The 12,127-nt window shown below is 45.3% G+C and overlaps 1 protein-coding gene and 1 pseudogene across 1 annotated transcript in view; one reads left to right on the plus strand and one right to left on the minus strand.

Annotated features, from left to right (window-relative positions):
* MYO1G (myosin IG) overlaps positions 1-12,127 on the plus strand; it is a 1,030,638-nt gene that overhangs the window by 817,332 nt on the left and 201,179 nt on the right. Inside the window, exons 20-21 of the mRNA XM_069645825.1 lie at positions 8,866-8,979; positions 10,873-11,027. Coding sequence (XP_069501926.1) covers positions 8,866-8,979; positions 10,873-11,027 — 269 coding nt within the window. The remainder of the gene's footprint in view (positions 1-8,865; positions 8,980-10,872; positions 11,028-12,127) is intronic.
* On the minus strand, positions 11,642-11,786 carry LOC138568217 (U2 spliceosomal RNA; annotated as a pseudogene).

Consider the following 12,127-nt stretch of genomic DNA (forward strand, 5'->3'; position numbering starts at 1 on the left):
TGCACCATCACGCCAGGCAAGACTGAGTGGGCTTCATCACGAGTTGGGTGGTAGCCCTTAAATGCGGCGGTAACGCTATCACCGCCGCATTTAAGTGACCGCCCAAACATGAGTCTGTCAGCATTTACCCTCAGCTCCAAACTGCGGGTAAATGCCCTGACTTAACGCCCATTTTCGGGCGAAATTAGCACGCATTAATTGCGCCAAAAATACCCATTGGGTCCAATGAGGAATGGGGATTTACAGTTACTGCCCACTGTGATCCGGCGGTAACGCAAATACAGTTGGATGGTATCCTAGTCGGGTGGTCACAGTAAACTGACAGATAATGGGGTCCTTGAATATTTGTCTTTGTATAGTGTCACCTGACATAGCATCCCGTAGCCTAGCAACACATTTCGACATACAACTCCAGCAGGAAAACAACACAGGTTACACAATGGAACCTACACCAACTGCAAATGTCTACACTACATTTCCCTAAGCACCACACTAACCCACCACAGATACACCAAACTCAACTCTCCACCCTCCTTAAACACCACTCTGACAGATACCATAGTCACACACACAATCGATGTTAGCAACCTGGAGCACAAATTAACCACTCCTCTAGACAAGTCTCAACATAGCTTACACACCGCAGACAGTCTTATCTTTCCAAATCAACATTGCAACAAAATATCCTTGCACTCCCCTGTGTTAGTCCCCTAGCCCACCACTTACAGATCCTGAAGCACCAAGAAACCGTGACAAAGGGAGAAGGTGTGTCGTGCCAGACTCAATAACATAGCATGACCGGGCACAAGAAAGAGCTTCATTCATTCGCATTTTTGGTAGGACGCTCAACGGCCCAGGCAACCTTGGAAACTGACAGAAATTATACTATAATCTTTGGTGGAGTGATGGGCTGGGAGACTATATTTCTGCATGTCATATGGGAACTGGGGGGTGGTCACTGCAACAATTAACGCAATTCTAGGGGGCGGTCTCGGGGGCCACTAATGGAGGTGCACAATAAGACACCATTTTGTACCTAACATCATTATATGTGCTCCACTTTAAGGCAGCCTTTATTTAATAGTGTGAACGTGATCACTTCTAATGGCTCAATGTTCTGCAGTTAAATAACGGTGAGATTAGACACTTTGTTTAAACATTGAACCTGGGATTTTAACCCCCTCACTTGGTCAAATACCTTCTTAACTAGTTGGTCCAAATATTAAATGTTTGGCTTTCAAGCACTACGGTAATACTGTCTCATAGCTCTTACTTGGAAAATACACACATCCCAACAGTAAATCCCATCCATATGCAAATATGTATAGAAATTTGTTAAGCCAAAATAATAACAGTGTGCCTTTATTTTCCACATCCTGAATGGAAAACTACAAGTCCTAGAATGCAAAGCAATGATATCCTGAAAAGTCTCCTAGTGCACTGCACTGTGCTTTCAGCATTAAAAAAAATAAAGGGGGTCCTAAGTTAAAAATGTAAATTTCATGGTGTGGACCTGTTGCCTTTGCCCTTAAATAAAAACAGGTTGGGAGGATAGCTCAGGGGCAACGTGTTTGTCTTGGAAGCACAACAAACTCATAGCAACACAGGTTCAAATCCCAAGCTTGTCATTAGAAACAGGTCGCCAGTGTTAAGTGCCTTATAAAAGAACAATTATTATTGCATGTCCCTTGCATACAATTTTAGTCATTTGCATTATGAAGTGCTAATCAAAGGTGTAAATGCCAGTGTAATCGCCTGTATGTCTTAGTTTGTACACTTTGTAGTGGACTTTGAGTAAATGCCACCTGGCTTGTCTGCATAGCAGGCCGCGTGTGCAATGGATTCTTTTGGAATCCGCTTGCTTTTAGCAGGTGTAAAAAACATTCAGATTTCATAACAAAACAAAGTATTTGCACGTACATGCCGGTGCTTTTGTGTGATGGAGAGGATGGAGGTTGCAGAAATTGCCATTTTGTTCCGTGCCCTCCTCTGCCAGACAAAGGAATGAAAATATGGCACGGCAATAGTAAATACATAAATCATTGCAGTTACATTCTTTTCATGCTTCATCACAATAAACATGCTGCCCCCAAAAGAAGCTGTGTAAAAAGGTCACCTAGTGCATGCCACAAACCTCCAGCCAGCTGGAATACATGATCTTAGGAACACTTGATATGCACTTACGGGCAAACCTTTTCTTGTATGTCAAGCTAGTGGGCACCATGGGTATACCCTCATCTCTAAAAGGCTGCTCTTTTGTTTTGTACACATTGGGCCTGATTTTCAGAAGCGTTTTTCCCCACTGACAAAACGCTTTTGTAAATCAGACCCTTTGCCTTTGGAGCAGACACAGAAGTGCTTGTTAATTGGAGCCGTAATGTGGCGGGGGGAGGGGGGAGTCTTCCCGTTGGAAATGCCCCACTGCAGTGCCTTTTCCCTAACAATTCATGCTTAAGAACAGCGCTGCTGAGAACCAATGAAAAGTCATTGCGCAGACCCCCAACTACGTTGATCATCTGCTTTTTGTCCTGCTCATGGTGGCTTGGAAGATCTCATACTAATGGCCATCATTTCGGGGATGGGGGGCTGCAAAACCAATTAGTCCAATGGTGTTGCACCCATGGTCACGGCCCTAGTGTCTGTTGAGGTATGCCAGGTAAACGTAGCATTTTGTTTTGAAAATGTCATGTTATTGTGTCCTGTTACCTTAAACTCGCCAGTTTTAGCTTGTTGATTATATCATCCATGTTGCCACAAAAGCTTTTTTACAGACGTTGGCACTAAAAACATTTCAGACATTACATGTCTGCACCTACTTGAAAACCTTTGTGTGTGATCGGCGCAGGGGCGTAGCCAGGATTGTCTAGCAAACGGGGGCCGAAGCTAATGTAGTTGGGCCCACTGCACTGACAAAAATATCTGTAAATGCCCACACAGCGCTGCTGAGTGGGCATTTGCAGATTTTGGGTGGGCCTTGCCCCTCAGGCCTGCCTCTGCTCTCACCCCCAGGTCAAAGAGTGGGAAAGGATCGCTACAGCAAGAGTCTTTCAAAACTTTCACTTTTGAGAGCAGAGTGTTTACATGTAAAAATCATGAACAAGCAGCAATAAGAAAGCATACAGTCGCAGAAGACAGAAGATTGCCCTGCACAAATCAATACACCCCAAAGACAAAGGCAAAGATTTAACTGACCTGCTTAGCCATTAGTGACTCACACCTCACAATAATTATCATCTCTCCGTGAAGCAAAACATCCTCTGAATTGGGGTGAAAGACAGATCTAATGAGCCAAAGGAAGGCAACATGGAAATTCAGTTTCCTGCTGTCAGAGGAAGGAGGGTCAATAGCCCAATGGGTTAATGCACCTAAGGCAGCCTCCTATGTGTAGCCTGCAGGCGACATATTCAAATGCAGGTGAGATGCTGATACGGGTTTGCTTGCTATGCAGGGGCCAGTGGTCACCTCACAGCGCCTCGAGAAGGTGTCCTGTTTGAGTCCCAGTGCAAATATCGTATCAACCATGACCCATAGATTACACTTTTTCCCCTCGTATTTTCCAGTCCGTTGGGGCCAGAGAGACAAGCTTTTGTATGGGTGTTCCCAAGGCCAGAGTGCAGAAAACAAATGCACAACTGTTAGTAGGAATGCAGGTATTGAAGGGGCATTAACTGTTGGCTGATCGCTCAGGGCAACGCATACCCATTTTCAATAAAAAATAAAAAAAATGAAAAACTGCCCAGGGGATTCCTGACATTGTATTAGAACCCAGGTCTCCAGCATTACAAGACCAAGCACTTACCACTTGAGCCACTGGTGGCTTAGCTTCCGAGAGTAGCTTTTGGGCATATATATCTTTCTTCTGCATGCCACCTGCCCCAAACGCACAAAACACCATGAGACCCTGCAAACATGCACTTTAGGCTGCCCTGCATGGTCTCAGGTGGTCTTGTTTGCATCCAGTCTGCATTTTGTGAAACTCCCTCTGGTTGAATTTCCAAATAAACTGATGTCCGTAAATAAATCCCCTTCTGGCTCAGGGTATGAGCACTTAGCAAGTAAATCACTTTCATTCCGTAAACAAATGGCACATGCCCAGTGTGCTTAACAGCTCTGATCTGCTGATTTAGAATTTCAGCTGCCCTGCTGTCTGCCTGTCCCATAATGAGTAGCTATTAACTCCCTGCGGGGAAGGGCTGATAGTATGCACATATTCCTTAGGGAGGCACCAGTCTTCTCAAACTGAAGCCAGTGTCACTTTAAATGTAGGCAAGCCATAGGCGTACCTCAAGGTGCTGAACATAACAACAAACACATATTTCCATTTACATTTGGGTCCACGTCTGGGTTCCCCCCGGTAACTTAGGGTGACCAACCCCAAGTTCCTTGCACGATACAAAAAAGGTAGCAGGTGCTCGTCTCTAGAGAGAACATGGCATGATAACCTGTTCTGTGGTTTTTTCCACTTTGAGAGTTCGCAGCCAGGGACAAAGAATGATATGCAAATGGATATTCCTCCTTTGTGAAAGGTACAGTGAGCTAAACGCGATGGCTGCGGACTCTCAAAGTGGGAAAAACCAAAGAGCAGGTTATCATGCCATGTTCTCTCTAGAGACGAGCACCTGCTACTTTGTACATATTTGTATATATTATTATTTATTTTTAAATGTATTACGTGTTTGGTACCTTTCATGCGTTTCACGTGATGTTTCATCTTAAAAATAGACACAACTGTATACATTATATTTTGTGCAAATAATCATAAACTATTCCTTAATGCATTAATATCTTTCTGAAACTGAAACCTCAGTTGCCAGATTAATTGGGACACAATCTCCTTCCCGAATTCGATTCCTCAGAACATCAGTGTAAACCCAATTAGAATTACTCACCACTTTGCAAAAACACTTTTGCCTGAGATCCAGCAATCCTGGGCAATTGAAAATGATAGGTTTCAGCGTTTCAACCTCTGCGTTCGGACTGCAGAATTTACAGTGTTGGTCTATCAGCAACCCCCTGGATCTTAAGGCTATAATGTGTTCGGCTGGATAAAGATTTAAGCAGAACCTTAAATATGGATAGTGTATTATAGGGCATGGGGCCATATTTAGTATCTTAAATAGGTAAAAAGATGATACAATCACACTGCGCCAATCACTAAAGGTTGATTGCATAAATGCAAAAGTGTTTTTTAATCTTTGCGATATCAGTCTGACACGTGTTTCGAGCATACACAGCTTTTCTTCTGAGGCTCAAAGATTTTCCTTGGTGCTCACCCAACCTTGTAATAGTTACGCTGTTGCGTCACACCAAATTAGAAACTAGCCTTTCGGCGTGTGGTCTGAATTGCGAGATATTTAGTATCTTAGCGTAGCACCATATCTGACGCCCCCACATACGCTCACGGCAAATAGTTGATAGGATTGTACTTGGGATAGTTTTCCTAGTCATAGTCCCATAGCTTAGTGGTCGGGTTCTTTATGAGTAACTTGTCCTTCACATTTACATTTCTTAACGTTTCTTTACATGGGTCAACAAGCCTTTGGAGTGGACTCGGATTGGAGGAAGCTAAGATAGATTCTAGATCTTTATATAAGGAGTCTTGAAGTGGATCTACTACTTTTGTGTATCGTTGGAGCCTTCGCCAAGATACTACAGCAGATAGAGCCATCAGGCCAGTTCACTACGAAGCTCTGGTATTGGGGCACATTGTGGTAAAGTTAAATATGCCACATATGGCATGTCTGTGACAGTGATTCAAGCCTGCAACCCTTCTGAGCACATGATGCACACTCATTTCTGACAATACCCTACCAGTAAAGTGATGGCAAACTACGAGTCATCTATACAGATTGGGAGAGAGTGGTCCCATAGGAGTCGGGTGCAGGCTGTCCTACTTCAGCAGGCAGACAGCGTCCTGACACGTGACTAAAATCAGACTCCCAGTGTCCTTCCCGCCATCGTAGGCTCTTGACTAAAATCACAGTCTGTTCTACTCATTGGGGCCCCAGGGAGCCCAAGCTGCACCCCAGCCTAAGGACAGCTTTCGGAGACGACCAAGATTGATGGCCCTCTGGCCCGTGGTGTATCGGGCAGTGGGTGGAGGGGAAGCAAGCTGCCCCCACCCCCCACACTCTCTGCCCAGGACTTTTGACCTCAATGAGGGTGCCCAACGGGAAAGGTATCCTGCTGGGAAGACAATGTGTGCTGAGCAATTCCTGCTCAGCATGACCATTGTCCTGGCAGCAGGACACCTTACCCTTTCCCAATGGGAGTGGTGTCCCGCTGCCAATACAATTTCCCAAGGAGCTCCAGGCATCAGACAGGCTCTCACACGCTGCTCTGTGTCAACAGAGCATTAGAGTGTGAGCCATTAGGCACTGATGGGAGGGAGGGGGGACTATTAGCAGGGACGTTTGTCACTTTAGAAATGTGCATGGGAGAGAGTGATCAGCCGTGAGAAGGGTGCATAATGCTGCAGGCTTTATGAAATAATTACTATGGCTGTACCCAAGGGGGATTTGTTAGGCGCACATTAATCTGCATGATGCTATTGTGACTTTTCATGCAGGTTGGGGAGAATAAAACTAAAGCCATCCTCTTATTGCTCAGCATATTTCTATTATGATGTATATAGTGTAATGTTAATTATGAAAGGATAGTTTATGTCATGTGCTTTGCTTCCAAGGCATTGCTATAAATAAAATATTATTCAAGCACATTAAATGCAAAGGGAAACCTTAATACATATCTATATTAACAAAAGAAACCTGTGAAGATGTGCTCAGTTGCTTAAATTGCCTACATTCCGGTTTCACCATTTACCCAAAGTGTTTGATCCGGTTTAGGCCAATGTTACCGTAAACAAATGGTCGCAATGACCATTTATTCTAAAAATGCAACCACCAAAGGTTCGAACGCCAAAAGTTCGAACCTTTGGTGGTAGCATTGTAAAAAAAAACGGGGGCTGCGGGGTTGTCCCCCACAACGCTCAGCTCACTATACTTTATGGTACACACCCGCAGCCTTCTGTTTAAAAAAAAAGAAAAGAAAATTAAAGGACCCTGCAGCGCCGGTTCCCGATCACGGAATTGAAAGGGAACTGGCGCTGCAGGAACAAAGCATGAAGGTAAGTGGAGTTTGTTTATGTTGGGGGTGTGGGTGGGGTGTGTGTTATGGGTGTGTTGTGTGTGTGTGTGTGTGTGCGTGCGTGAGAATGTATGTGTGTTCGCATGAGACAGGTGCGAACTTTTAGTAGTTCGCACCTTTCTCATGCGAACGATTTGCCCGCGGTACTTTCAGCCGCGGGCAAATCACTCGGATTCTTTGATCCTGGGCAGATCATTTAATCACACTGTGTCTTATCTGCAGCTCTGTAAGTGATTCACTTCATAGCCTATGTTAATATATCATGCTATTATTTAAAACGAGCCTGACTATAGATTTGCTCTACATATAATAACAGTGCAATTTAGGTATTTTGCACCACAAAGTTATTTGCCACTTGGCCTACTTATGGCAACTTATTCTAAAGTCCCTTCTGTGGTGCCTCCAAGTATCAAAGACTGATGATGCTCCTTTGGATGTCCTTTCCTGTGAAGTCATTTCTGTTGGTGCAGTCATATGCCCATAAGGAGGTGTGCATGTATTTTGCCCCAGAGCGCCTGGACAGAGCTCTAATAGACGAGTTCCCTGCATCTGTAATGATTCTGCAGTTTCTTTTTTTTGTTATGTGTTGAAATGTCGTTGCCACTAATGTTACCAAAAAACCAGATTGGGGCAGCGGTGGGCGGTTTGTGGCTGTGAATGAGACCATATGAATTTCTTCCATTTCCACATTCACTTGCACATGCACTAATGGCAAAATTTGCAAAGATCCGTACACAAGTAGTCTACACCTGAAAAGGGTCCAATTGACAAAATATTTCTACCACTTTTGTGTGACAATTGTAGGTGCAAATGGGAAAACACACAGTTTGGAAGACAGTGGGCCTCATTACAAGGTTGCCGTTGTTAGTGCACCGGCAAACTACGAGGTCAGCGAGTGGGTGCTTTCACCCCGCCTGGCAGGCGGAGCGGCACCCGCTCGCAGACCTCGACGGATGCACCGGCACCATTCATGAATGGTGTCGTTGCATCCGACCTCCCCATTCACACTGAGTCCAATGGGGCTCACATGGGAATAGGGAGTAATAATTACCGGCACCCGGCAATGGGCAATTACCGGTTCCACCGGGGCTGGAATGCCCCAGTAATTGCCCATTGCCGGGTGTCGCTAAATTCATGACTCCCGGGGCAGCCGTGCCGTTATTTACCGGCACGGCTACCGCCGGACACATAATGAGGCCCAGTATATTCTCAAATATGAAACTGCATGTTCAAATGCATTCCTGCATGCAGTTTGGGCCCTCATTCAAATTCTGCATGCGTTGGGAGCGGAACAAGCAGATGCCGCGTATACAAAAGGAAGTGCCCCACAACACACTGCTTCTGTGACTCCGCCCTGATGCAGGGCCAAAACACATGGCAGATGGGAGTGATTCTTGCATCATGGAGCTTGGAACACAAAGGGTCATGCTTAGCATGAGCGTTTCTGTTTATTATTTGACAGAGATGTAAAAACTGAATTGCATGTGGCAGCCCCTGCATGGCACACTGTCCTCGATATGCATTGAGCAGCCGTATGGGTGGAAGGCGGGCCCTAAATTACTTTTACATGAATTTAGAAATGTGAAGCTGGAACTGGGTTTGCGACGGAATCCAAAATCTTTTTTTGTTCTACGCCCAAGATGTGTTGGGTTCCAGCAAGGGCTGTCCACTGGGACCAAGGCTCTCTTTAACCTTTGTGTCTGTCTTTCCCATCTGCAGATAAATCACTTCAATAAGAGCAAGGACAGGGCCATCCTGATCACCGACCGGCACCTGTACAAGCTGGCCCCTAACAAGCAGTTCAAGGTGCTGAAGTGTCTCCCGCTGAGCATGGTGAGTCTCGGGGCAAGGAGCAGGGGGTGAAGAGGCCAACATTCAATCTCGGCATTGACATATACAGTGGGCCTCATCACGAGTTTGGCCTAAGCTCTTAAATGGGGTGGTAACGGTATTAGCGTTGCTTTTAAGGGCTGGCCCGATCATGAGTTGGGCGCTAAATTGGCTGTTTTACCTCAAGCTTTTTGCTGGACGTGAAAATCCTATTAAGCACCCTGTTATCAGCTTAATTACCACTGGCTGTATTAGCACGCTGTATTTGTGCCATAAATGCCCCATTGGGAATGGACCCAATGGGGAATGGGGATTACCGTTAATGTCCAACCCATATATTATTTGTGCCAGCTCATTTCAACTATGTTTGGCAATACTGAAGATTGTGTGTAAATTGGGATGTGTGTTTTAGGTTGGTAACATAATTTCAATGGTAAAATTCCCATGAAGAAGTTCTGTTTATTGTATATCTACATCAGAAGGAATTAAACATGTTGGGGAAATGTTCAGCTACAACATAGCAGCTGTGTAATAGGTTATTAGGTTATAGTGCTAGCCACATTTTAGAAGCAATTAGAACAAGAGACTAAGGCCCTCATTACGAGCCTTACCGTTTTCTGCTTCCTGATATCCCAGTAATACTGGGATATTACGGGCGGTGGAGGAACAGTAAGTTCCCATTCCTGTGGGCTTCATGGAAATGGGTACCCTGAAGCAGTGGCACTGTTAGTAAGGGTGCTGGTGCTTCAGTGAAAAGTCTGCCAGTAAGGGCCAGAACTACCGGCAGGTCAGGCCAGGCCTGCCGGTAGTTTACAGCCCCTACCAGCAGACTTGTAGTTTACTGGTCCGGAACAGATGCCGTTGTTACCTGCAATTTTTTCTGAACCGGCAAACATATAATGAAGGCCTAAAACTGTGGTTTTGTAACACTGACGGATGATGTGTTACAAACTAGACTCAGGAGGATAGCTCAGGGGCAACACGCTAGCCTTGAAAGCAAGACGGCACGGAACCTCCGGGTATTAAGCGCATTATAACTAATCATAATCAAACCTAAGTGATATGACTCAATGATGTGTAGTCCCTTTTGAGAGCATAATAATGTATTCTCTTTAAAATAATAGTGAATAAAGTATATTTTTGTAAGATTTATTTTTGAAACCACATGATCAGTTTATTGAACATTTGCATGAAAAAATGATTGATATATATTGAATAAATAGTCAGGGTTGCCATTAAGCTTTACAGTATACCAACTATTGGCACGCAGCAACACAATGGGCCTCATTACACGGATGGCGGAGAACCATGGCACTATTAGCGCCATGGTTCATGCCGGTAAAATACCGGCACCGCCTTGGCGGAAAGGGGAATTACCGCCCCATTCCAAGTTTGGCGGGGCGGTAATTCCCCCTTCCACCATTACCCTTCCCCATTCCCATTTTTGCCCCATACGGCTCAATGGGAATGGGGAAGGCGCTTATTACTGTACCGCAAATTGCGGTACCGTAATTAGCTCCCTGGGTCCCTTTGCGGGTTGGTTTTTAACGCCTGCAAAAAGCAGGTGTTAAATCCCCCAACCCGCAAAGGGACCTCGTAGTAAGGCGGTAAGGATTTACCGGTACCGGTATTTTACCGGTACCGGTAAATCCTTACCGACATCCGTGTAATGAGGCCCAATGTGTTATTGAATGGGTCTATTTTGTTTCTGTTGTACACAAGCCAGAGAGGACCCTTTCAATTGCGTACCCTGGAATCTCTTCTTGTGTTATGTGTGTCCAGCAACAGCAAACCATTGGATGGGTCTCATATGCAGTTCACAACGAGCCCTCACACCTGGCTTCTCAACAAGATCATTCCAAGGGCCTTCACGAGGACTGTATGTACCTTTTGCAGGTGACTGGCGTGAGCGTCACAAGCAGCCGGGACCAGCTGGTGGTCTTCCACACGGAGAAGCAGGATGACCTGGCCATTTGCCTCCAGAAGATGCAGCCGGAGAATGAGAGCCGTGTAGGGGAACTGGTGGGAGTGCTGGCGGACCACTTCAAATCGTGAGTGATGGGCACAGTTTCACAGCACTGCAGGGACACAGGCGCGTAGCATGGAATGGAGTTGACTGGGGGATCTCCACGCTAAGGCAATGACTCCACCAGGCAGCAACGAGTCATTGGAATGGCATAAAACCGAGGGCCATCTTAAGCTTCCCAGTGTTCCCTGTGAGACCATAAGCAGAGGCTGCACTACATGGCCTATATTAGTATTCTGTACAATGGTACTAAAATGAGCAAAGATTCAGACAAGTCCAACATTGCTAAACAATTAGATTCTTAGACTGATGCGCACACTTAATAAAAGCAACAAAAGACACACTCATAAATATTACCTTTCTTTTATCCCACTTATTTTCACCAACATGCCTTGTGTAACTTAAGCACAATAGCCAGAACCTTCTAAATTCGCTGCACACAGCAGTTGGATTTCTACGTGCCAGCCTTCGCCCTACGCCAGCTCCGACTATTCCCCTTTCATTAGGATGTATACTAATATTGGCTTGCGGCTGGATTTCCGGCCAGATTCACAGTGAAGTCCAACTTCAGCACCCTGTTACTTTTCCAAAATAAAAAGGACTTTCCCTCCACATTTCTTTTTTTGTTTTTTTCTTTTTTTTTGTTGCACCAGTCCTGGAGGTACTGCAATACCAGGTTGATGCATGGAGTGGACAGAGCAACCTCCCATTCCATCTCCCTGTGCCAAAAATAATTCCCTCCACCTTTCTGAGCCAGCTTAACACGCAAAGGCAGGTTAGATATTAACACGGGGCGCTTAACAATATTTCGGTTCTTTCCAAACAAGCAGTAGAGTAACAATTGAGGATAACCTTGAGTGATATTAGAACTATAGAATGCAATGGTGAAAATGATATCAACATAATGCATAACTATCAAACATTAGCACTTGGTGAGGGGGAGGGGGCCCATGAAAGAGCCATTCTGGCAGGGTCGGAAGGCAGAACATTGCTTGCCGCTTCATCCTGCCTTCCGGGGCAGAGTCGACTCTTTCGTTGCCTTTCCACCTCCAACCCTAATGCAATCCCCAGGCCTCCATCAATGGAAGCCTCGGTCTGTGGGCTTACTCCGTCTGGACATGCATG

The sequence above is a fragment of the Ambystoma mexicanum genome, chromosome 2p (genome assembly GCF_040938575.1).
Source record: "Ambystoma mexicanum isolate Mex_15411 chromosome 2p, UKY_AmexF1_1, whole genome shotgun sequence".
Lineage (NCBI taxonomy): Eukaryota > Metazoa > Chordata > Amphibia > Caudata > Ambystomatidae > Ambystoma > Ambystoma mexicanum.